The sequence below is a fragment of the Acanthochromis polyacanthus genome, chromosome 6 (genome assembly GCF_021347895.1).
Source record: "Acanthochromis polyacanthus isolate Apoly-LR-REF ecotype Palm Island chromosome 6, KAUST_Apoly_ChrSc, whole genome shotgun sequence".
NCBI classification, from domain to species: Eukaryota; Metazoa; Chordata; class Actinopteri; family Pomacentridae; genus Acanthochromis; species Acanthochromis polyacanthus.
The window spans coordinates 7310693-7338429 of NC_067118.1; the positions used below are offsets into that span (position 1 = coordinate 7310693).

General features: G+C 39.0%; 1 protein-coding gene across 1 annotated transcript; it reads left to right on the top strand.

Annotated features, from left to right (window-relative positions):
• Positions 1 to 857: 857 nt before the first annotated feature.
• si:rp71-17i16.5 (phosphatidylinositol 4,5-bisphosphate 3-kinase catalytic subunit gamma isoform) lies at positions 858 to 27737 on the top strand. The gene is made up of 12 exons (XM_051949718.1): positions 858 to 1064; positions 5974 to 7208; positions 10589 to 11198; positions 12106 to 12171; positions 12410 to 12635; positions 14941 to 15035; positions 15844 to 15987; positions 16104 to 16194; positions 18827 to 18957; positions 20154 to 20265; positions 24785 to 24942; positions 27480 to 27737. Exons 1-12 carry the CDS (start codon positions 858 to 860, stop codon positions 27735 to 27737), a joined length of 3333 nt encoding a protein of 1110 aa, XP_051805678.1.

Below are 27737 nucleotides of genomic sequence, written 5' to 3' on the forward strand. Positions count from 1 at the left end.
AATGGAGCTTTAAGGTTCTGCTTCTAGAGGAAGAATTTCCTTCTTCATGGATCCTCTCAACTCATGTTGATGTAAAACCCTGTGGACACTGACAGTTGTGATCCAGCAGCTTCTCATTCATTCAGACTTGCTTTTTGATGATTCTTGGTTGACCCTTGACTATTCTCAGATTCAGCCAAATGCATCAAAACGTATTGGACAACATTTTATCATTTAATAGAAAAGCGACCCTAAATATACAGCCAAAGCAACCAAAGAGCTTTTAGAAGGATGAAGCGATGGGATGTTTGTGATTGAACTCCAGTCTATACATTTTGGATATTTTCCTCCAAGACACTTTCAAATATCAATAATTGCATCACAGTTGAAAATGAAGCACATCCACATTCCACTCCACAGAGCCTTCACACAACAGCAAAACAAAACAAACGGGTTTGATGAATTCCTGTAAGGTGCAGAGTACTGATCTGGAATGCAGAAGTTCACTTCATTTTCCTCATTGTTACTAGCTGGTATTTTTTGCTCAGTGTTACCTAAATAAAAAAATGTCAAAAAAGTCCCTGTGATTTGAGTTTGATTTGAGTGCAACAAAAGGGAACAAGGAAGTAAACTCAGTGACAGTAAATGCTCTGTTAGTATTTATGTGTGTGCTGGTGTTTGACAGCTGTGCTATTAAAGAATGAGGAAGTCTAAAAAAGGGAAGGTGCAGCAGTCAGACAGGTACAGATTGCCCTAACATTAGAATAGTCTTCATGATTTGCTTCGCTGTCACTCTACACTTTAACTACTATACTGTCGAGGTGATGCAAGTGAATTTATCTCTTTACTAGATCTGATTTTGCGTTCTTTAGGTTAAAATGGATACTGCAGTGTCCCTGAATGAGCTGGTCTATGCACGCTCAGAGAACAACCTGAAGTTCATCTGTGAGTTTCAACCTGGACCCAGTTCCTCGCAGACGTCTACTGATGAAGATTACGGTGCCGGTTTTGATTGTGAGACGGTTTCTGTCGTCCTCCCTGCACAGTGCAGCGTCTACCAGCTGCGACTGCGCATCTGTATGCAGGTAAGCTAACCCCTACTGAAAGGTTTTATGCATTTCTTCAGTTTATCTGCTCCGCTAGCAGGGAACATTGCTACAACATTAGCTAATGTTACATACAAGTTCTAACTGTAGAATTCTAACAAATTTTCGTCTGGGTCATTTCAGAACTGGATGACATTTTGGCTTCAAAATTTTTGAAAAATAAACCTTCTCTTTTACAATATTATGCTCCATATTCATCAATAATAGGTAATAAACTATCATAGGCTTGATTGGCTTACACATCAATGGTACCATTTTTATGTGTTATTTGCTAACCCTACTCTAATCACAGTAACAGGGTTGCTAATCCATGCTAATGCTAGCTTTTTCTCAGCAGTAGAAGCTAGATATTTAGCTAGCCATTACTGCTGACCAATAATTTTTATTTAAAATATTATGTTCCCACATTTTCAAGAGACATCAATGAAAAAAATCATGCCAAAAAAACGAGATTCAAATTTCATTTTAACTGTTTTATTTGAGGTTCAGTTTGGTCATCAGGGGGTGGGACAAGAGAAAAATGTAGTTTTAGGGGAACTCCAGATTGATTTTTTTTTTAAATTAAACATTCTTTTCTCCCAATTGTTTTTTTTTTTTTTAGATTTGCTCTAAGGACAAGAACATTTACACAACAACTGCTTGTTTTAGTTTTTTGTACATGGATTATTTGAAATTTGATGAGTGGCAGGGGTGGTTTTAGACTTTCAGCTCTAGGGGTGCTTAGCACCTGGTTGGGCACGGGGGGGGGGGGGGGGGGGGGGGGGGCGCACATCTGACCAATGTTAAGCGACGGCTCACCCAGCTCTTCTGCATTCATAACAGAGCTCAGTCATTCTCTTAGATACTATTCGTTGGTTCAAGAAACAGTCAAAATAGTCCTTCTCCAAATGCTGACCGTTTGAAGTTTGATTTTCAAAATATGTCTGCTAGCAGTTGAGTTAACGCCACAAAATAAACATTTGAACACAGGCAGTAACGTTGCTCATATTCTGTGCTTTGCTCCCCAAACCTTACCTGAAGCTTTTGCTGGAGTTTTCTTGGAAAAAAATGCCCTAATATCCATTGTGACGGTCGGCCTACAAACAACACATTGATAAAACAATGATATGGCACCAGTGTGAAATTACAATAGCCTTTTTTCACCTTCATGTTTGGCATGCCATAAGCATTGCTTGCTTCATTTTGTGATTTGCGAGGCTAAGCGAGTAAAATTCGCTAGCTAGAAGGCAAGCTAGCTAGCTGGATTGTTTGTTTAGACAACTCAGGCTTATAAATGCAGATTTCATGGAGAAACTTGTGAGTTCACTTCAGGGTATACATACCAAGTAAATGTTGCAGTCACCTGCAGTTGCTGGCTCTGTTGGGTAGCCTGTCAATCTCTCTGCCCGATCCATCACACGCACACAGGGGTGGGAACAGCATTCAGCGCAGCGGCAGAGTAGAGGGGAACTTGCGCTGTCTTAATGGATCAAACCATTATCCAAAAGGGGTGGGGGTCAAATGAGGGAGAACTTTGCCAGATTTTACATTTGGTTTGAAACGGTAAAATAAATAACACTGTTAGTGATTATTTCAGCATTTATTATAAACATAAATACATATCGCCCAATAATTCTAGGGGTGCTTAAAAAAATTAAGGGGTGCTCAAGCACCCCTGAAAATCTAGTCTAGCTCCGCCCCTGATGAGTGGGACGTAAAATGTCCTCCAATCCTGGAATGATCCATCTGAGCCTGTCCTCAAACAAAAAACGGCCATATAGGTCATCTGTACACGCCCGTATTACGACCGAGTGTTACGTTTTGACTATGCGACCTCTGGCGGTTGAGTAAATATTGACACTCCGGTGTTGCAGATGAAACATCACCATGAACAAACTTTTATCTAACACTATCCCTATCCCTATCCCTATCCCTAACCATAACCATAACCATAACCCTAAACCCGTGCTGGGAAAGTGAGGAAAAAGCCGTTTCGCGAGGGAAAAGCCGTTTCTCAAATTAAATCCCTTAATGCGTTCCTTTTCCCCGTCGGGGCGCTAACGTAAATACGCTCTCATGGGTCGTATTCTGGTGCACGTTACATACGACCTGTGTGGTCGTATGAATTGGAGGACTTGTTGTCCATCTAATGTTCAAATAATGTTTTACAGATATTCATAATTATGGCTTTTTATGATTTAATGAAGAATAGTCACATGTGTTAAAACAGTATTTTTGTAATATATAATGATACACACCAGAGAGCATGGCTGGTCTCATTTAATTATGTACATAAATTCGTATACTTGCACACAATATGTCCTTTCCTGACTATTATTACTAACTGTGTCTAATTTTAGGAACACCTCTAGGGTATTAGCCTCAAATTTAAATTCATTTATTTAAAAAAATGAAATATTTGTGGAATTCTGATTAAATGTGTGATTGTATTTTGAGCCTTTTTACTTCAAAACATTTAGACATTCTTTTAATTTTTTTGAATTTAATGGTTATTCACAGTTACTGGATTTTACCATTATTTTACATTAGAGAAGTGAATGCAAATTATTTTTTTAATTTTTATTGAAAAATTAAAATGTAATTATTGTATTTTTATTTTAATGACTTAAAGACCTTAATTCTGCTTCTTACATGTTATTGAGGCATTGACAAAGGTGGGAATATTCCTCCTACAAGATTCCTCTATAAAACATTCCCAGAATATTCCATGATAACGAAGGGAGAGTGTTCTCCACCATAATTCAGTAAAGTTCTTCAAATGATATCAAGGTCTCGGATAACAGAATGTTTTATGCAGTATCTTAAATGTGGAACAGATATACAGTGCCTTGTGAAAGTATTCGGCCCCCTTGAACTTTTCAACCTTTCGCCACATTTCAGACTTCAAACATAAAGATATAAAATTTTAATTTTTTGTCAAGAATCAACAACAATTGGGACACAATCGTGAAGTGGAATGAAATTTATTGGATATTTTAAACTTTTTTAACAAATAAAAACCTGATAAGTGGGGCGTGTAATATTATTCGGCCCCCTTGCATTAATACTTTGTAGCGCCACCTTTTGCTGCAAGTCGCTTGGGGTACGTCTCTATCAGTTTTGCACATCGAGAGACTGAAATTCTTGCTCATTCTTCCTTGCAAAACAGCTCGAGCACAGTGAGGTTGGATGGAGAGCGTTTGTGAACAGCAGTCTTCAGCTCTGCCCACAGATTCTGGATTGGATTCAGGTCTGGACTTTGACTTGGCCATTCTAACACCTGGATACGTTTATTTGTGAACCATTCCATTGTAGATTTGGCTTTATGTTTTGGATCGTTGTCCTGTTGGAAGATAAATCTCCGTCCCAGTCTCAGGTCTTTTGCAGACTCCAACAGGTTTTCTTCCAGAATGCTCCTGTATTTGGCTCCATTCATCTTCCCATCAATTTGAACCATCTTCCCTGTCCCTGCTGAAGAAAAGCAGGCCCAAACCATGAGGCTGCCACCACCATGTTTGACAGTGGGGATGGTGTGTTCAGGGTGATGAGCTGTGTTGCTTTTACGCCAAACATATCGTTTTGCATTGTGGCCAAAAAGTTGGATTTTGTTTTCATCTGACCAGAGCACCTTCTTCCACATGTTTGGTGTGTCTCCCAGGTGGCTTGTGACAAACTTCAAACCAGACTTTTTATGGATATCTTTGAGAAATGGCTTTCTTCTTGCCACTCTTCCATAAAGGCCAGATTTGTGCAGTGTACCACTGATTGTTGTCCTATGGACAGACTCTCCCACCTCAGCTGTAGATCTCTGCAGTTCATCCAGAGTGATCATGGGCCTCTTGGCTGCATCTCTGATCAGTCTTCTCCTTGTTGGAGGTGAAAGTTTAGAGGGACGGCCGGGTCTTGGTAGATTTGCAGTGGTCTGATACTCCTTCCATTTCAATATGATTGCTTGCACAGTGCTCCTTGAGATGTTTAAAGCTTGGGAAATCTTTTTGTATCCAAATCCGGCTTTAAACTTCTCCACAATAGTATCTGGGACCTGCCTGGTGTGTTCCTTGGTCTTCATGATGCTCTCTGCACTTCAAACAGAACCCTGAGACTATCACAGAGCAGGTGCATTTATACGGAGACTTGATTCCACACAGGTGGATTCTATTTATCATCATCAGTCATTTAGGACAACATTGGATCATTTAGAGATCCTCACTGAACTTCTGGAGTGAGTTTGCTGCACTGAAAGTAAAGGGGCCGAATAATATTGCACGCCCCACTTTTCAGTTTTTTATTTGTTAAAAAAGTATAAAATATCCAAAAAATTTCATTCCACTTCACGATTGTGTCCCAATTGTTGTTTATTCTTGACAAAAAATTAAAATTTTATTTCTTTATGTTTGAAGCCTGAAATGTGGCAAAAGGTTGAAAAGTTCAAGGGGGCCGAATACTTTCACAAGGCACTGTAGTTCTATAAAATACTTCCCCAATGATAAGAAAGGAGGAACGTTCTCAAATCAGCATTCAGGAAAAGTTTCAATATGATTTCGAGACCTCTTATGGCAGAATGTTCTTTGTAAGACATTCTTGGAATGTGAAATATTCACAAAGGTGGAACATTTTTTCTACAAGTTCTGAGGACATTTAGGGGAAGTTGTTTTGAGAACCTACTGAGACCTCAGATGACAGAATATTCTTTATAAGATGTTCCTGTTTGGTGACATATGTTCTGGGGAAGTCATTGAGGGAGCAAATTATAGAATGTTCCTCTGTGAAACATTCTCACAATGTTCACTGATAACAAAGCAGAAACATTCTGCTCCTATGATTACCATGACCTGGATGACTGTGAATCTACACAGACTATCAAGCTTCAGCCATTAACATCTTTCAAATATTGACTCTCTCCCTTCAGGCACAGTTGCAAAGTTGCCATCCGGACCCATTTGCCATACTGGATCCAGAGAAGTACACTTTGCTATATGCCCGGGGGGGTGACTGGTACGAAGCCTACGATGACTGTCAGGTTATCAGGACGTTAGACATTCCTTGGTCATGTGATGACTCCCAGTGTCTGTTGGCACACATAGTGGTAAAAGCTCTGGTGGCTGTTGATTCTGAGGTGAAGAAGAAACAGCAGCAGTGTCTGACTCATCTGATTGGACATGATTTGGAGAACGAAGCATCTGACAGGCTCGGCGAACTCACATTTACCCGCAGGAAACTGGCATCTCCCAGAAGACAAGAGCTGAGGAATCGGAATGACAAGTTGTACGCCACAGAACCCTGGATAACTTCTGTCCCCTTACCGGCCGCCTTACAGGACTGGCTGAAAAGAAATCTTTCCGTCAACCTCCATTACATGAGCAAGATCAGCTTCAGCGTACAGGTGGATTTGAGCACAACGCCAGATGTCCTTCTTAAATTTTTCCGAAGGGTCATGTCAGACCAGCGGCTTGAGTACAATGCCTCTGAAAGTGTGGTGTTGAAAGTTACAGGCAGAGAGGAGTTTCTATCTGGAGGCTACAGCCTCAGTGATTTCCTCTGGGTCCGACAGTGCTTGACAACCAACCAGGACCTCCACCTATCAGTGGTTCCTGTGTCACAGCTCCCCGAAGAGACCGTCAAGTTTGTGGACTGGCCACTGGTTGATGGTTTCAGCGGTCAGTTCAGTTCCCACAATGATCTCCGGCTGGAGGGGAAGGATTTGGACGACATTTTCATGATATCCTTGTGGGACTGCAACAGAAACCTCAGAGTCAAACTGCTCGGCTTTGATATCCCAAAACTTCCAAGCAAATGCCCTCAGTCTGTTTATGTTGAAGCATCCATACTTTACGGAAACAAGGTTCTGTCTTCAGTGTCGTCGCTTACCAAACCCTTTGCAGATGAAGTTCTGTGGAATGAGTGGCTGGACTTTGACGTTCTCCTCAGGGATCTGCCTCGTGGAGCCAAGCTGGGTCTCACTATCAATGCAAGTGGTGGCGACAGTTCCCCAGTAACCAAAGACCCGAGAACTTCAAGTATCAGAGATCCAAAGGCTTCAGTCATTAGAGACCCGAAGACCTCAACCCCCAACAAGGCACCAGACCTGCAGAAAGGGAAAGGGAAGGTGCTCTACTTTGTCAATCTTCTCCTCATAGATCACAGGTGAGTTGTTTAAATATCAGTTACAAATTCTTCTTTGTAGGTGTCAATTAGCTTCATTTTAGATCCTCAATCAGTTGGCTTGAGGAACCCATTCTTGTTAAATGTTACCCCAAGATTTACCATCTCTGGAAAATCTCTGTTCTGTAAAGCATCTTGAGACAATTTGACCTGTAATTGGTGCGATATAAATAAAATTGAATTGAGTTGAATTGAAATACACACGTGGACAAAATTGTTGGTACCCCTCAGTTAAAGAAGGAAAAACCCACAATTCTCACTGAAATCACTTGAAACTCACAAAAGTAACAATAAATAAAAATTTATTGAAAATTAAATCATCAAAAACAGCCATTACTTTTGAATTGTTGATTAACATAATTATTTAAAAAAACAAACTAATGAAACAGGCCTGGACAAAAATGATGGTACCTCTATAAAAGATTGAAAACTATTTGACCAGAGTGACATGATTAACTCAGGTGTGTCATTTAATTGACATCACAGGTGTTTCCAAACTCATAATCAGTCAGTCTGCCTATTTAAAGGGAGACAAGTAGTCACCCTGCTGTTTGGTGAAAAGGTGTGTACCACACTGAACATGGACAACAGAAAGCGAAGGAGAGAATTGTCCCAGGACATCCGAAAAAAAATTATAGACAAACATCTTAAAGGTAAAGGCTATAAGACCATCTCTAAACAGCTTGAAGTTCCTGTGACAACAGTGGCTCATATTATTCAGAAGTTCAAGACCCACGGGACAGTAGCCAACCTCCCTGGACGTGGCCGCAAGAGGAAAATTGATGACAAATTGAAGGGACGGATCGTTCGAATTGTATCCAAAGAGCCCAGAGCAACCTCCAAAGAAATTAAAGGTGAACTCCAAGGCCAAGGTACATCAGTGTCAGATCGCACCATTCGTCGTTGTTTGAGCCAAAGTGGACTTCATGGGAGACGACCAAGGAGGACACCACTGCTGAAAAAAACTCATAAAAAAGCGAGACTGGAATTTGCAAAAATGCATGTTGACAAGCCACAAAGCTTCTGGGAGAATGTCCTTTGGACAGATGAGACCAAACTGGAGCTTTTTGGTAAGGCACATCAACTCTATGTTCATAGACTCAAAAACCAAGCATACGAAGAAAAGAACACTGTCCCTACGGTGAAACATGGAGGAGGCTCAGTAATGTTTTGGGGCTGCTTTGCTGCATCTGGCACAGGGTGTCTTGAAAGTGTGCAAGGTACGATGAAATCTGAAGACTATCAAGGCATTCTGGAGAGAAATGTGCTGCCTAGTGTCAGAAAACTTGGTCTCAGTCGCAGGTCATGGGTCTTCCAACAGGACAACGATCCAAAACACACAGCCAAAAACACCCAAGAATGGCCGAGAGAAAAGCGTTGGACTATTCTAAAGTGGTCTTCTATGAGCCCAGATCTGAATCCCATTGAACATATGTGGAAGGAGCTGAAACATGCCATTTGGAGAAGACACCCATCAAACCTGAGACAACTGGAGCTGTTTGCTCATGAGGAGTGGGCCAAAATACCTGTTGACAGCTGCAGAACGCTCATTGACAAATACAGAAATCGTTTAATTGCAGTGATTGCCTCAAAAGGTTGTGCAACAAAATATTAAGTTATGGGTACCATCATTTTTGTCCAGCCCTATTTCATTAGTTTGTTTTTTTAAATAATTATGTTAATCAACAATTCAAAAGTGATGGCTGATTTTGATTATTTAATTTTCAATAAATTTTTATTTATTGTTACTTTTGTGAGTTTCAAGTGATTTCAGTGAGAATTGTGGGTTTTTCCTTCTTTAACTGAGGGGTACCAACAATTTTGTCCACGTGTGTATCATCAAGTGGCAATTCTTATGGATAGTTTCTTATTGGTAATATACTGCAAAATCTTGCCAAGTTATGTGCCTTATTTTTAGTCAAAATGTCTCATCCCACTTGATTTAAGATAAATTCACTTAACAAGTGACATTTCAGCAAGATGGAGGAACTTGTTTTAAGACAGTGCATCTTAAATATCTTGTTAAGTCAAACAATCTTGAAATTATGTTGTTTTGAGTTGAATTTTACAAGAAAACTCAAAATAAGTTTAACCCTCGTGTCGTCCTGCAGGTCATATTGACCGGTTTTAAAGTTTGTAAATGTGGGTGGGGGGTGGGGGAATATATATTTTCACAGTGAGACTTCTGATGTCCACATTTTCAACATTTTTGGGGAATCTATGGAATCTATTTGGGGGGGGGGGGGAAAGAAATGTTAAAATGTTTCTTCAGAACATTCACAAAAAAAAATCAACCAAAATCCAGCGAAACTGCATTTTGGTTGATTTTTATGTGAATGTTCTTAAGAAAATATTGGAGAGTTTACTGATATTTATGTAAGCATTTTCAATATTTTTAGGATTTTTTTGGAAGATTTTTCTCATTTTTTGAAAATATTTAAAAAATCTTCTTTTCAAATTTGGGGGATTTTTTTTTTAAATAAAACTTTTAAGGGGAACTTTAAAGGAATTCCTGCAATTTTCTTCCTGAAGATTTTGCAAATTTTCAGAGATTTGAGGAATTTTTTTGCTGATTTTTGGGATTTTTTCAGACAAGGAAACAATATTTTGGTGCCCGTAAATGAAGACAACAGGAGGGTTAATACATCTCAAATTAGGAGGTTACATGAAAGAAAAAATCTATGTTTTAGTGAAAAACTGCTTCTTTTGCATATCTGGCTTACTTCAAGACACCTAAGCATGACAATCCTGGTAAAATAGAGCTGAAAATAAGTTTTCTCAGCTATTTTAAAAATCTCAGGATTCTAAATATCACATCTTATTTCAAGAAATCTTACCAAGCCATTTTTCACTTGTTCTATTGGCAGATTTTTTCACTTATTTCAAAGTAAAGTTGTTTTGAGAGGGACATTTTCCCATTGTAATGATGGTTTAGAAGCAGAAGGGAGCCAGTTTTCTGTGACACCATTTAAAAACAGGTTCAGTGTCACCTCAAAGAATATCATCTGTCATTTGTCCAAATTTTTTGCATAAAACTTTACAACTTTGCATGTGTTCTCAAACTTAACAATGCAAAAACTGTCATTGTGATCTATGCATAATCACTTTAGTTAGATAGATTGGGTTCTCTCCTTTATTTAGCATCACATCCAGGTTATGAATGTTGACAGAGCCTTACATAAAATTAGAGTAGATGGTGCTCTGCTGAATGCTGCATGCATACAATCCAGTCTCTACATGCTCTCCCCTTATCAATTTGCAAGCCAACATAAGAGTTGCTCTTTTAGTAATTTCCTGCAATACTGTTGGATCAACACATCAATTTAAATTGTGTATCACTTCATTCTAATTCATCTCTGCAGGTCTCTCCTCAGCCAGGGCTCCTACACTCTGCACATGTGGTCCTACCCCGACGTGGACGATGAAGCTATCACCTACCAAGCAGACAAACTGTCCTCTGCTACCAACCCAGACATCACTGACTCGATGGCTATCAGCTTCTTTCTGGACCGCTACAGCTTCCCTGTGGTTCTTCCAAACACCTTCAGCCCTTCTAAAGAATTAGGTAGTCCCTCCTCTGGCCACCCCTCAACCAAATCTGCTGCCTCCTCGCAGGTGTCCACTTTAACCAGTACGGATTCTTCCTCTCTGACACTGACCGACACTTTAACTCCCAAATCCCCATCTCCAGCCATGGACAAAGATTGTCTGAGAAGGTTCCGGAAGGAGAGCATCCACTATGCCTCCAACCTGCCCCAGTACCTGCGAAACATTGACTGGATAAACCGCAAAGTGGTCGAGGATGTCCATTGGCTGCTGGGGAACTGGGATCCCAAGGAACTGGATGTAACTTTGGCTCTGGAGCTGCTGAGCATGGATTTTGCAGACGAGACGGTCAGAAGACTGGCGGTGCAGAGACTGGAGAGCCTGTCAAACGATGATGTGCTGAAGTATCTGCTGCAGCTGGTGCAGGTGGGTGAACAACAGCAAAATTTGCTCAATTATGATAGATTTCAACATTTAGCAGGCCAATAAATGGGTCATCCAGCCTCAATTCACCAAATGCCCCATCACCTGACCATCTTTAATTCAATGGATTTCTGAAAAAGTGAATACTGATTGAGTTAACCATGTATAAAATATAGGATAATAGGTAAAATTAGTTTTTGAATTCTTCAAAGAGGTGGAGTCATGTTGATTTTTATGAAGCATGATGCGGCGGCAGTATGCTGTGGATCAGTGTTTGACGTGGCATAACTTGACAAATAATGCAGTTAAAGTCCTGAAATTTTGCATTGTCATTGTTATGTAGTTCTGGTCTTCACTGGTACAACCTTGCTGTGATAGAATAATACAAACCAGTTATTTGAATTTGGTCAAAAAACGAGTTAGGGTTAGGGTTAGTCCATGTTTTTTTCTCTTCCGACATTTCAACAATCATAAAACAATTTCAGCAATCATAAAACTTTTAGTACTCAGATACAGATTGGCAGCAATAGGGGCTTGAGCCATACACCAGGCACGAGTGATTAAAAGTTCAATGGCTGCCCCAAGAATTTCGATGTTTTGCCATGTAACAGGAAGTGCTGTCTAACTAGCTTGTACATGCTCCAGTCTGTCTTAAGCTTTATATGTTTGATCAGATTCCTGCCCTGATGACATACATAGGCCGATATACATTCAAGTATAGTGCCACCTGGTGGACAGTTTTGACAGGTCATCATGAAAAAAGCCATAGGCAGAAACACACTCTCAGTCACAGCGCCACCTGGTGGACATGCTTGGACTTGCTGACCAGCTACTGTAGGATGCGAGGACCCGTTCAGCGCTGCCTGCAACTATGATTATGGAGTTTTTTTCACTTTGTTTATTCTTACAGACCCTTAAAGTGGAACCCTACCACGACAGTTTCCTCGCTCGGTACCTCATCCAAAGAGCTCTGCGGGTGAGTCGAGCAGCATGCATTGTTCAGCGTTAACACTCATATTAAACTGTAACACTGTGGAGACACATAAAATTTTGTAATAAATGCTGTTTATTTTAATAAATATCATTAATAAAGAATGTTGATCTGCTCATAAAAGGCTCTTTTATAGGTTTTTGCAGGTCCAGACTTGTAGCCTGCTGATGCTGAATCTGCACGAAAACTCTCAAAATTCACCCACATTTTCATCTCACTGCAGAGCAAGAGGATTGGCCACTTCTTCTTCTGGTACGTCCGCAGCGAGGTGGCCGGATGTCCGTACTTCCGCCAGCGGATGGCAGTGATCCTGGAGGCCTACCTGCTGGGCTGCGGTCAGGCGATGCTGGACAGTTTCATCCAGCAGGTCCGGACCGTGGAGGCCCTGCAGGAGGTGGCTCTGCTCATCAAGAGCTTCTATCCAGACAAGACCGACCTGCCGTCCACAGGTGGGACACACATAAAAAAACTGTGAATGCAAACATTTATTTAAAAATCACACATTGAACCATTTTCACTAGATTTTTTCACACATTAAAATTTGAGGCTGTTTGGACAACAATGTCTCAGGAGCTATTTAAGAAAAGCACTCCGAGAGCGCAGTTGTTGTATCACTTCTGTCAGCGAAAATCTTGAAAAAATTTTCACCATAAAATGTGTCCATTTAATATAGATGTACCCACAAACAAAATGACTTTGCGCTGAGCAAAGGCGTGTTTTATGCATGTGTACGTTATGTATGGATACTGAATCACATGACCTAAATATGTAGCAGACGGCGCAATTGATGGGACTCAGAAACACCCCCACAATTAATCAGTTGTTCCTTGTATCACTTTTGATGAATAAATCCACAGCAGTAGGATCACAACCATGTGATCATCAGCAGGCAGCTGATGTAGTGTTCACTTATTGTCATGGTTACAGTGACGCCATGCTGCTATCTCGCAATGATACAGAAATGTTTAACATATCCATGGATCCAGACTATAGGCTGCATCACTGCCAAAATCTAATCACTTGATCCTTGTCATTTCTGACCTTCCCTGAAAATTTCATCCAGATCTGTTTGTCTGTTTTTCAGTAATGTTGCTGACAGACAGACAGACAGACAGACAGACAGACAGACAGACAGACAGACAGACAGACAGGATCATCACATAACTCTGCCAAGGAAAGCTTAAAATCTCCACTGCTTAGCCTAACCTTGCTGTGTTTTTGCTCAAATTAAGAAAAATTCTCCTTTGGGTCATTTTTCTGAAACCATTTTTAGCATTTTTTGCTTGACCATCTCTGATTTGCCAGTTTTTTCACAGCATAAATTGTTACGATCCCACTCCATCTCCCACCCTTTTTTTCTCCCCTTTTCCTTCCTTTCCCCATTGTTGCCTCTCCGTGTGTGTGTGGTTGAATCCCAAACCGCCCCCTACACACTCCTCCTCCACTACCGAGTGTCACTCCAAAAGAAGTCACACTCGCAGCTGTGGAGGGCACTTTAATTGAAAGGGGAGGGTATAAATACGATCATCAGGAATGGGACGCCCTGTCGCCTCACCGGAAAACGGAAGACGTCATCGCCATGGTAACACAAAGACGCCTACTGTGCATGGCTGTAGCACTGTGGCACAGGTTGCAAATAACAAGGATCGCTGCTGCTTCCAGAAGAGGAAAGCATCCCACTTTTTTTCACTCACATGTTTTCCAATCCTATTATCTGGCATTTCAAATCCAACAAATGAATGAATGAATAAATGAATTCTGTCAGTTGTGTTCAAATTTTAAGGTGTCAGGGGGTGCACAATTAAATCAAACGTCAGCAGAGAAGAAGATTTGTTTCTTTTGATTTATCTTTTTACACCACTCTTTTTGTGATGTTCTGTCAGTGTGAAAAAGGCGTGGGAGAAATAAAGGACACATGTGGAACTCACATCAATATGTTGTTTCCTCCTCCATTTCGACGTTGCACTTCCTGAAAAAGTTGTCCAGAGTGAGCATCGATGCAGACTCGCTATTTAAGGGCTGAACAGTCCACTCTCCCTCCGCACTACGCGGTTTGGGACGGCCCTTAATATGGAGGACCCTCCACGGGAACGCGCAAATGGAGGGGTAGTATGTAGGGATAGTGTGTAGGGGGCGGTTTGGGATTCAGCCTGTGTGTGTTTGGTTTGTGTACCTCTGGCTCCCTCTGTCTGTCGTCCTTCTCCCCTGTCTCTCTCTTCCGGTCGCTCGCCCTCTGGCTGCCAACTGATTACTGCATGGGCATTAGCTGCAGCTTATTCACCTAACTCCACTCACCTGCTCCCCTCCTCTGTCAAATAAGCCCTCTGCTTCCCTCACTCTTTGCTGGATCATTGTTGGACAGACCCACAGACCCCCACAAACCCACTCCTTTCTGGACTGCGTCAGCTTATGGACCCTTCTGCTTCCCCCTCTTCTATGGATTCCCCCCTTGGACTCTGTTATTGTGGTTTAGATCCACATCTATGAAGTCCCTTTGTCTCTCTCTGTATGTCTACTTCTCTGTACACGTAATTTGAAGAAGAATAATGGTACGGAAAGTGCATCTCAAGATGTTCAATCAGGACTGCTTATATCATATGTCAGATGTCTTTCAGCATACAAAGTCCCACTTTTTATCAATTAGCAAAGTGAAATGAATAAATGTACTTTCTCCACAGGCAATCTATATAATTATGTCCAGATATGATGCACCACAGGCAGCATCACTTAACTGTGTCGTTGTCCTATTTTCAGCTCCTCTCAGGCTTCAGGAGCTGCTCAGAAACAGCAACCTGCCAGATGAATTCCTGCTGCCCTTCAATCCTCGTATCAAAGCCGGAAGGATCCTGGTGAGGCGTCCTCTTGTTAGGTTTCTGTTAGCAAACTGAATGTGAATGAAACAAATGTTAGTTCTACTACTTTTTAAAATTTAAATGAACTTTCCATGTGGAGTCTTTTGTGTGTGGTTCACCCTGGCTCCCCGTTTTGACCACATATAACTGAACATACAGTACGATGCTGTGAAAAAGTAATGGCCCCCCCACAGTTATCTTCTTATTCTGCATATTTATCACACAAAAAGGTTTCAGATCATCAAACTAATTTTAACATTGGACAAAGATAACACAAGAAAACACAAAATACAGTTTTTAGATGATGATTCCATTTATTAAGGGAAAAATGCTGTCCACACACATCTTGCCCCATGTGGAAAAGTAATTGCCCCCGAAGCTACAAATCTACCAAATGACCAAATTCATCCATCAGTTGGGTTCAGGTTCACCATCCACACTCACATATGATTACTGTCAGGCTTGTTAAACCTAAACATCACTAAACAGAACCTGTCTGAAATAGCTAAAGGGTCTCAAAAGGCAGCAATTCAAGAACAGATGAGAAACAAAGTCATCAACGTTTATCAGTCTGGAGCATTACAAAGCCATTGCTGAGGCTCTGGGACTCCACAGAACCACAGTGAGACACATTATCCAAAAATGGAGAAACATGGAACAGTGGAGAACCTTTAGGAGTCGACCAACGACCAATGTTTCTCCAAAATTATACATAACTTCAAACATGTAGAACCCTACTGCTGATTTCAGGGCGTTTGGGAAAGTCTCTCACACAAACAAATCAGCTATTTTCTCTCTCTTCCAGCTGGATAAATGCAAAATTATGGCATCTAAGAAGAAACCTCTATGGCTGGAGTTCTCTCCGATGCCGTCGCCGACTCCAACAACACCGGTGGGAATCATCTTCAAAGAGGGGGACGACCTGCGACAGGACATGCTGGTCATTCAGGTTTGTCTTTTCATTTTACCTTAAATGTTGTTGTCAGAATGCTGGTGTTTCATGCTGATGAACGTATTTTCCTTCTGAATGAAGTGACACCTGATCTGGTCCTTCTTCCTGTTCAGACTCTGGTGGTGATGGACTCCATCTGGCAGGAGAAATCTCTGGATCTGAACCTTATTCCGTACGGCTGCATCTCCACAGGACACAACATCGGTATCAACATTATGTACCTTTTGTATCACCGTTTTTGTCAGTAAATAAATTTCTAAAGGTGCTACTGACATGAAATTTTCACCAGATATTGGTATCAACCTTTGCAACCCACAAATGAAAAGAAATCAAACCATAAATGTTTATAAAAATTGTAATTAGGTGAGGTAGCACGGTGAAAAAGTATTGAACACATGAAGAAAGGAAGATGGAAAAAAGCATGGGAATCCTAGCCTAGCCGCGCTAGACAACCCACGACAATGAATTTGATTCTCTGCCAGGGTGGGTCTAGTTACCCTCCATAAGGCTTGAGGCTGGATTCTCCTAAAACTGGCCGGACCAATCACCATGAAGTGTTGAGTCAGAAGGCGGGCGTAACTAAGTGACTACAGAGGCGCGACGATTCTGACAGAAGCAACCGGCGCACAATAAACGGTTATCTTTCGACTCGGCTTTGGCCACAGCCCTTAAAGATTTGAAGCTAAAATTCAACTTGAAAGATAAACAAAGGACGGCACTGAAGTGTTTCATTGAGAAGAAAGACGTATTTGGACTTATGCCGACGGGATATGGCAAATCCTTAATATACCAGTTGGCTCCGCTGGTTGGGAAGCTAATGGGACTTAGCCACAATCCGCCGGTGCTCTCGGAAGTACGTCAGCCTATTCGTTGCGCTGATTGGTTGTATACCTACCCAATTGCTGCAGAGTGATTTGAAAGACAACCTTTTAGCCCGCCTCCCTCCCTGTCGAGCGGCCCTAGAGCCTTGTGCCTTCAGAATTCAGAACATGGGTCTAGCGTGGCTAGGCTGGGAATCCAAGACATCAGTGTAAATCCTGCCCTTTGTCAGAGCAAATTAATCCCAGCAGGTTTAGTTCCAACTGATGGCTTACAGAAAGGTGTTTCATTATCAAGGTGTCACAGAAGAAACTTCTCATGATGGGTGAAAGGAGAGAGTTCTCTCAAGACCTTCGCAACTTTATTTATTCAAAACTTACCGATGGCACTGGTTACAAACGGATTTCTAAGCTTCTCAATGTTCTGGTGAGCACCGTTGGGGTCATTATCTGAAAGTGGAAAGAAAGAACACCATTTGTCCATAAGGTCATTCTAGAATTAGAGGACATTTGGTCTTCAAAATTTTTGAAAAATAAACTTTCTCTTGTACAATTTTCTGCTCCATATTCATCAATAATAGGTAAAAAAAAAAACTTTTAAAGGTTTGATTGGCTCAGCTTACACATCAATGGAACAATTTTTATTCCATGTTTTATGTGTTGTTTGCTAACCCTACTCTAATCACAGTAACAGGGTTGCTAATCCATGCTAATGTTAGCTTTTTCTCAGCAGTAGAAGCGAGATACTTAGCTAGCTGTTACTGCTGACCAAGAGGACAAGCTGACTGATGGAAAACAGTAAAAAGAATTAGTCTTATTCTGATAAGATGAGGTAGAGTGAGACATTCAATCAAGGCTGACAATGTGATGAAAATATGAAAAATAGAAGAGAGGACATAGCTTTGCTTTACCATTCTTTAGGAAAACTGTTCGATGATGTTAATTCCAGCATTTCATGTGATTCACTGTTTTCTTCTTCTACCATCTAAAAAGGTTATGCTAACGGGGTTGTTGTGGGACACACGTTCCATGCATTGTAATTATTTAAAATATTATGTTTACATTTTTTCCAACAATTACAAGAGACATCAATGAAAAAAATAGTACCTAAAAAGAAGATTTAAATTTGATTTTAACTGTTTTATTTGAGATTCAATTTGTCCTTCAGAGGGTGGGACAAGAGAAAAATTACATCATGTATTTTTTTTTTTTTAATTCAAACTTTCCGACTCAGAACCCTTCAGTAGTAGCCTAGCCATGCTACACCCATGTTTCTGACGGCACAAGGGTCTAGGGAAGCTCGACAGGGAGGGAGGCGGGCTAAAAGGTTGTCTATCAAATCCCTCTGCAGCAATTGGGTAGGTATACAACCAATCAACGCAACAAATAGGCTGACGTACTTCCGAGAGCACCGGCGGATTGTGGCTAAGTCCCATTAGCTTCCCAACCAGCGGAGCCGCGGAGCCAACTGGTATATTAAGGATTTGCCATATCCCGTCGGCATAAGTCCAAATACGTCTTTCTTCTCAATGAAACACTTCAGTGTCGTTCTTTGTTTATCTTTCAAGTTGAATTTTAGCTTCAAATCTTTAAGGGCTGTGGCCAAAGCCGAGTCGAAACATAACTGTTTATTGTGCGCCGGTTGTTTCTGTCAGAATCGTCACGCCTCTGTCGTCACTTCGTTACGCCCGCCTTCTGACTCTACACTTCATGGTGATTGGTCCGGCCAGTTTTAGGAGAATCCAGCCTCAAGCCTTATGGAGGGTAACTAGACCCACCCTGGCAGAGAATTAAATTCGTTGCCGTGGGTTGTCTAGCGCGACTAGGCTACTTCAGTAGCTCTTTTGTCCAGTAATTGATTTGCAAATTATTTAGAAAAATAACAGAAAGAGCAAAGAGGAACTCAGTGGGAATTGAATGAATGAAGCCCCATGAAGGAGTGATGCCATCTTTGGATGTGATTGCTGTATCTAATGTTCTTTTTACAAAGTGAAAGGAGAACTTTTGTTCTATTCCAGGCATGATTGAGATCGTGAGGAACGCTGCGACCATCGCTGCCGTCCAGAAGAGCCTCGGAGGAACGACTGCAGCCTTCAGGAACGACGCCCTGTTCGAGTGGCTCAAGTCCAAGTGTCCACTCCAGGAAATTGTGAGTGACATTAAAACATAAAAACATGAGTCAGAGCGAGAGTTTAATCAATTCTGGACCCAAATGAAAAGCCTTACATGCTGATTCATATCAATCTGTGCAGACTATATGATATTTATTCCTTTATTTAATGCTCTCTATGCTTCTACTCAGACACATGTGGGGTACAAATAAATGCAAATGATCTCTTTTATTTTAGTTGCTTTGTCTGTAAAATGCCATAAAATAGTGATTATGTGTTTTATTTACCCAAAATGAAGGAATAGCAAAAAATTCTGATAAAAATAATGAATTTTGCTTCAAAAATAGTTGATTTATTCTTTGTATTGACTAATTATGGGCTTATAATGCATATTAAATACGTTTACTGTTAACACTCGGTATATTTTGATGAATATTTTATTGAATACCACATTTTGACAAACTGTTACCTCCACTACATTTATGCTAGCAACTTACTTTGCAGCATTATTTTTTTACTAACAAGAAATTCCATTCCAATTTTGGTTGAAAAAGAAAAAAGTTGCTGATTAATTATTTCTGTTGGCTAATCATCAGCTCATGTTGTATAATAAATACTTAACTTTTAAAAACTGGGTAAATTTTGACCCTAGTACTTGATCGTTTTTGATACTTGATGCTACTACTTGATGCTAACACTTGCGACTTGATGCTAATAGTTGATACTAATACTTGATGCTTGATACTAATTCCTAATACTTGCTGCTAATATTTGATGCTGATACTTGATACTTGATGCTAATATTTGATGAGAATCCTTGATGCTTGGTGCTACTACTTGATGCTAACACTTGATACTTGATGTTAATAGTTGATGCCAATACTTGATGCTAATATTTGATGAGAATGCTTGATACTTAATGCTGATACTTGATGCTAATGGTTTGCACTTGACATTAACACTTGATTGTAATTCTTGAAACTTGATGATGATACTTGATACTTGATGCTCATACTTGATGCTAATACATGATTCTTGATGCTAATAGTTGATGCCAATACTTGATGCTAATATTTGATACCTGATGCTAGTATTTGATGCCAATACTTAATACTTGATGCTACTCAGATAAAATTTGGAAAGAAAGGTTTTTGCTTGTAACAGAGTATTTCAGAGGTATTTCTGAAGTACCAAATCAGAGTTATTGGAGTTCTTTGATGTCTTTTGCCTGCAGCACTACAACACTGTGGAGAAATTTGTGAAGTCCTGTGCTGGTTACTGTGTGGCCACGTATGTTCTGGGAATCGGAGATCGACACAACGACAACATTATGATCTCTGACCAAGGTAAAATAATTTCCCACTAGCTCTTATTTTATAGAAAAAATGTGTTTTCTGTTGTTTCTTTTTTTTTTTTTTTTTTTTAAAATAGAACAAACTATGACATTATGTAAACAAATTGGCTTTTCAAAGGTTTAAATCATGAAAATTAATGACTATTTGATAATTATGATCAGGACTGATGTGGGTGAAACAAAATGAGCCACTGAAAGGAGAAAATAATGCTATTATATCAAATTTTTATGGTGTTTTTTGACAAAGACATTTTTGTCTTTAAGGTCCTGAGTTTAACTTTATTTCTTAAATGTTACATGGCAAAAGTAACAACAGTAATGCATCTGAATCAGTGTCGGTGCTAATCACTGACACATTTCAGAATAATACTAAAATTCCCTTTAACACTTATTTTATAGGAAATATTTTTCCCAGTACAAAACAATGACATAATGTAAACAAACTGACATTTAAAGGATTTAAAACATGAGAATAAATTCATATTTGTAATTACAATCAGGACTGTCATTGAAAGTTTTGGATACATTTAAAAATAACTTTAATTTAATAGCTCTATCTGAGACATGGATTAATGAAGAGAAGGATATTGATTTGCACATTAATGGTTATGATTTATACGTCACCAATAGAACTAATAGGAGTGGAGGGGGTGTGGCTCTTTATATTGATAATAATTTAAAATGTAAAACAGTGGAATGCTTAACAACTGTAATTGATGATTTAATGGAGTGTATTGCAGTGGAAATTGAATTAGAAAGGAGAAACACGGTTGTTGCATGTGTTTACAGGAAACCAGGATCAAATGTAGAAACATTTAAGGATAGTTTAGATGATTTAATGAAAGATTTAAATGAAAATAAATCACTTATACTCTGTGGTGATTTTAACATCGACCTTTTAAAGGTATCTACACATAAACAAACTTCAGACTTTCAGGACACATTATACAGTAGAGACCTACTGATCACAAAGCCTAGTAGAGTTACATCATTTAGTGCAACATTAATTGATAATATTTTTACAAATGTTCTGGATAACAGCATTAATAGTGGCCTTGTGATAAATGATATAAGTGATCATTTACCTGTATTTGCAACATTTAATTATGAACCACAACGAAAGAATACAGAGAATTGCCGAAGATATAAAAGGGTGAGGACTGATGACCGAATAAATTCTTTTAGAAATGATCTCTTAAAACAGGAGTGGAATGGGGTTTACACAGATGAAGTAAATACTGCATATAATTCATTTTTACATTGTTATTTAGCTCTTTATGACAAACACTGTCCATTAGTTCTATGTAAGCGTAAAACTTATAATAACAAAAAACCCTGGATATCAATGAGCTTACAAAATGCATGTAAAAAGAAAAACAAACTTTATAGAGACTTCATGAAATCTAGAACAGAGACTGCTGAAAAAAAAAAATAAGGTGTACAAAAATAATTTAACCAATATATTGAGGAAGGCAAAAAAGGAACATTATAATGTAATTCTACAAGAAAATAAAAATAATATTAAGGGTACATGGAACATTCTAAATAGTGTAATGGGTTATAAATCTGGAACATTAGACCTACCCAATCATTTTATTAAGGACAATAAGGTGATTAAAAACTTGAATGAAGTGGCAAATGAATGTAATTCTTTTTTTGTAAATGTTGGGCCTAATTTGGCAAATGATATAAAAAATCAGGGTCAAATAGAAAGTGGCTGGAAAATGGAAAATAAGGTGATGCAATCAATGTTTCTTGGTGAGATTAGTGAAAATCAAATTATTTCGGTGGTAGCTAATACAAAAAATAAGATGTCAACTGATAATGATGGAATAGACATGAAAATAGTAAAAATGACTATTGACTGTATTATTAAACCACTATGTTATGTTTATAATCTTTCATTTAAAACGGGTGTTTTTCCAGATAAGATGAAAACAGCAAAGGTCATTCCACTTTTCAAGGCAGGAGATAAATACAGATTTAACAATTACAGGCCGGTATCTTTACTTTCTCAATTTTCAAAAGTGTTAGAAAAGTTGTTTGCTCAAAAACTAGATAATTTTATTGAAAAAAATAATATGTTAAGTGAGAGTCAATATGGTTTTCAGACAAATCGGTCTACTGCCTTGGCAATGATGGAAATAATAGAAGAAATCACAACAGCAATTGACAGAAGGAAATATACAATAGGAGTATTCATTGACCTAAAGAAGGCATTTGACACAATAGATCACTCAATTTTATTTGCTAAATTGAATACATACGGTGTGAGGGGAGTTGTTCTGAATTGGTTAACTAGTTATTTACATAACAGACAACAATATGTGCATTTTGCTGGTAATACATCTGAATGTTTGAAGATTGAATGTGGGGTCCCACAAGGTTCGGTTTTGGGGCCAAAACTTTTTATTTTATATATCAATGATATTTGTGATGTTTCTGAACTGTTACGGTTAGTTTGGTTTGCAGATGACACAAATTTCTTTTGTTCAGGAGATAATTTAAAAACACTATCTAAAAATATTGAAAGTGAAATGGTAAAACTTAAAATTTGGTTTGATGTAAATAAGTTATCGTTAAATCTGATAAAAACGAAGTTTATGGTTTTTGCTAAACGAAGTAAAGATGAAGTCTCATTATCCATTAATGGAGTGAATATTGAGAAGGTATCAGAGTTTAAGTTTTTGGGAATCACATTGGATGAAAATTTGACATGGAAATCACATGTATCATATGTTAAAAAGAAGTTGTCAAAGAATATTTTTATATTGAACAAAGTCAAGTATGTTTTAGACTGCAAAACAATGAGAATGTTATACTGCTCACTTATATTGCCTTATTTGAGTTATTGTGCAGAAGTGTGGGGTAATACATATATGAGCAATATAATGCCTTTGTTCTTATTGCAGCAAAGAGCAATCCGAATCATTCACAAAGTTAAATTTGGAGAACATACCATTTTATTTATTAAATCAGGGTTATTGAAACTTACAGAGATAATAGAACTCCAGACGTTAGTAATTATGTTCAAAGCCAAAAATAGAGTTTTACCAGAAAACCTGCAAAAGTTGTTTGTGTTTACTACAGAGGATGAAAATCATAGAAGAAGATTTGATTTTAAGCACCAAGTTGCTCAGACTACTATGAAACATATGTGTATTTTGGTTGTTGGTGTAAAAATATGGAATTCTCAATTACAAGATTTAAAAGGTTGTACAGATATTTATAGATTTTTAAAAAATGTACAAACAAAGGAAAATTTGTCAATATGTACTTGAAATTTAAATTGCATGTTAATGATGATGATGATGAATTGTTTTGAGCTTGTTTTGAATTTGTATGGGTTTTTTTTGTTTTGTTTTGTTTTGTTGTTATAATCAAAGTGTTGTTGGAGTAGGTTATTGAAAAGGATCTGTATGTGATGTCAGACCATCTTTTTTATTTTTAAATTCAATTTGTTCAAGTAGGGGGCAGGCAAATATAAGAATTGTTTTCTTCTTGCTGCTCCTTTCCAACCGTGGAGGTGTTGATCTGAAAATGTAGAGTGCATTTATTCACAATTTATGTTGTCCACTTTCATGGAAGGAACAAAATAAATAAATAAAATAAATAAATGAATAAAGTGAACAATAATAATAATAACTAAAGTTTTTGTGGCAATATTTTTGATGTGGACATGTTTGTCTTTAAAGACCTCTTGTCGTTTTTATTACAACTTGTTACTGTGTTTTATGATCAGATGAACAGAACAATGTTCATGACAACTCTTAGCTTATATTTAATTAGGATTCAGTTCAAAATACAGCATTCAAAACATTATATTTTATTATACTTACCCCACATGAAGAAGACATTAAGAAACAAGATGAAAAACACATCAAATATTCATCCAAAATTCGACAACCACTAAAGTTTAGGTATTTTGCTTGAGAAATAGTCACTAATTATTTAAATTGATGAATCACAGGCTCACAATATGAAATGAAGGGTTTCACTGTTGGTGAGTGAGCATAGTTTGATGCCAATGCTTGATGCTAATACATGACTGATGGCAATAGTAATACTAATAATTGATAGTTGATTCTAAGACTTGTACCATGCATTTAATGCTAACGCATGATGCTAATACTTGATAGTTGATGCTAAGACTAGATACTAATACTGTATACTCGATGCTAGTCCTTGATTCTTGATGTGAATACTTGATGCTTCATGCTAATACTTGATGCTAATATTTGACAGTTGATACTGATACTTGATGCTAATATTTGATGCTTGATGTCAGTACTTGCTACTGATAGTTGATGCTAATACTTGATGCTAATACTACTTGACGTTAGTACTTGATGCTGATACTTGATGCTAATATTTGACGCTGATACTTGATGCTGATACTCTGAGAAAAACTATCCACGTTTCTATAAACAGTCCTTCATGTATTAATTTCTGATTTCTGCGTGATAATCGGAGTAAAACTTTGGTGGTTTTGTGTTTCCTTGAACTTGCAGGAAACTTGTTCCACATTGACTTTGGTCACATCCTGGGAAACAGGAAGCACTTCCTTGGCGTGCGGAGGGAGCGCGTGCCGTTCGTCCTCACACCTGACTTCCTGTTTGTCATGGGGAGGGTCAAAGGTCGCAACAGCCTCTACTTCCAGCGATTCAGGGTAAGAATGAGTGTTGGTGTGACTGTTTATATTTGTGTGGTACTATTTGTATTATATTTTTTATAGTAATATCAGGAAAATGTGTTCAGATATGAGTGAAAGGTCGCCAGAAAATGTCTCTTTCAAATCAAAATACCACAAAGATGGTTCATTTCTCCATGACTGTATAACTCCTGGTTCTACTCCTGTTTTAAACCGACTGTTTCAGTGTTCATAGCTTTCGATAGAGCTGAGCTGCTTCTGCCCTGCCCCCATCAGGAAGAAGACTCTCTCTGTGTCTGAGACAGAATCTTTGGCTGGTTTCTCTTGAGCCAACAGTCCTATTTAAACTGGTTCAATGGAGTCAGCAGCTATAGTCAGTCGTAATCACTCGCAGGAAGTTAAAAGGCCATGAAACAAAAAAAAATTGATTAATGCAACTTTCTACATCACCAAAAGTGATAATTAAGGTTGCTGTATGTAAATTTTTCAGCGAGCAGATTTTGTCATTATTCTAGAAGATCTAAAAAAAATCTGTGAAAGAACCAAAAGATATGATTGTTGTTTTTTTGTTTTTTTTATTTTGTTTCTATTTGACACAAAGTCTTCCAGTTATTTCATCAAAGAAAATTCTGACTAATAGGAGTCATTTTAAACTCAAGAGTGTCATGATATACCTGTTTTTTACAAGTAAACTTTTGTTCATGTTTGTATGTAGAAGCTTGAAATATGGAGGGTAAAAGAAGTTCAGAATGTATCTACATGTGAAGACTTATTAAGAAGAACAATTGAATTATTAAAGCTGCAAGCAGCGTTGATTGGGTCCTTACGTAACCATGAATGTTGGGATGTTGAGGTGTGGCAGAAATTGCAAGGAGTTGAGACTTAAGGGCCGTTTACACGAGGACGCTTGCAGGTAAAAACGTCAAAATATTTCAACAAAACGCCCTATCGTTTATACGAGGACGGCATATTGGGGGCTTAAAAACACAAAAATTTGAAACTGGCCTCCAGAGTGGAAAAGTTGAAAACGCTCTGCCGTTACGTTTCCGTCTAAACAGCAAAACGCAAAACTTTGCCGAGATCTGACCACGTCGCGTACGCGATTACGTCACATACGTGCTTTGGTTTGCCGGCCGGTACAAGGAAGTAAACAAAGATGTGTGATTATTTCCATCCTTCGTAACTTCAAGCAACTCTGGCAGCTCTATGTACACTACAGGAGTCGTACCAACAAACGTGCAGAATCTGTACAGATTCCATTCATGAACATTTACCGCGGCGGAGAGCCGAAAAGGGAGATAGTACGCATGCGTGTCGACATGGCGGAGTTTTATCACAGCGCCACCCAGCTGCCTGGCATGCATATCCAATTGAATTCCACACACTACAGAGTCAGCGTATATACGCAGATTTCCTTCAAAACCGGTCGTCTAAACATGAAATGACAAGACACCACTTTTGCGTTTTCTGTTAAGATGGTCCTCGTATAAACGTAGCCTTAGTTTACCAATATCAAGGATTGTATCACAAAGTTTCGAGTAATGGCACGTGCAAATATAATGGCTACAACTTCCTGTTACCCATAATTAGTGCTATAACTATGACTACATTTTTGAATAGCATATAAAGTTTGGGCCAGATTGCATCATGTACAGCTGAGGTATGAACACTTCTGTAATCATGGTGAAACATCAAAATTTGCCACTCTGCCACAGACACAACGTTTGACAAAAAAAGTTTTCTCCATGAATCATTTTCAGCATCTTAAGGTTTATGTCACCACATTTGAGATGAATATGAGCAACCTGCTAACAATAGTCCATCGAAGTGTAAAATATATAATTTCCTGTTGCAACAGGTGGTGCTGTGACTGTGAATATAGCACCTGGATGTGATCAGGATAGGTCTCTGATCAATCATGTAAAGTTTGAGGCAGATTGGAGCATGTACAGGAGAGTTACACAGCACTTCCTGTTTCATGGCGAAACATCAAAGTTCAGGGTGCCACCATAGCAATGCCCTTTCACTTTTGTGGAAAATTCTGACAACTTTTCATCATTATAAGGTCTGTTGTATTTACTGGACAAAAATAAGGTCTCGTGGACTTATCCCCGATGAGGAATTAACCCCTGAAAATGACAAATAACAAAAAAATCTCACAGTTAAAGCAAAATGACTGAATTCCTGTTGGGTTTAGAAAATGGCTCCAAGAGGGTTTTTTGTTCATCTAGATGTGGCTACCAAATTTAGTAGATGCAGGTGAAATATGCTGCCTGTTGTAATGTTGCAGGGGGCGCTATGGAGCCATTTTTACAAACATGTTCCATAAAATGTAACTTTTTTTTTTAATCTTTTCTGGTGTTTGTGCAAATTCTCATGAGTTTTTGAGCATGTTTAGGCCTTCAGAAATTAGATTCTTTCGGGCAAAAAATAATTCCTTGCATTCCAACAGGGTTCTACACACTGTTGATGCTCAATCCGCTATGTGCAAGCAAAGATATTAGTAGGATTTGTCTCAGTATTATTTTTCATCCTCATTTTCATACATTTTTCAGGACACCTGCACCCAGGCCTACCTGTCCCTGCGCTCCCACTCCCGGCTGCTGGTCACCCTGTTCTCGCTGATGCTGCTCACCGGCATCCCGGAGCTGAGCGCCGCAGAGGATATGCGCTACCTGCGGGAGGCGCTGCAGGAGGAGCAGACTGAGACCGAGGCCAGGGAGCATTTCCTGCAGCAGATCTCTGAGTGTGAGCAGCTGGGCTGGACGGTGCAGGCCAACTGGTGGATCCACATGGTGGCCGGCATCAAGTAG

What these genes read in the sequence shown, in the direction of transcription:
- si:rp71-17i16.5 (XM_051949718.1), top strand. Translation starts at nt 858, where the DNA reads ATGGATACTGCAGTGTCCCTGAATGAGCTGGTCTATGCACGCTCAGAG. An exon ending in ATCTGCTGCAGCTGGTGCAG is followed by an intron (nt 11,199 to 12,105) that starts GTGGGTGAACAA and finishes TTATTCTTACAG; the next exon opens with ACCCTTAAAGTGGAACCCTA. An exon ending in TCAAAGCCGGAAGGATCCTG is followed by an intron (nt 15,036 to 15,843) that starts GTGAGGCGTCCT and finishes TCTCTCTTCCAG; the next exon opens with CTGGATAAATGCAAAATTAT.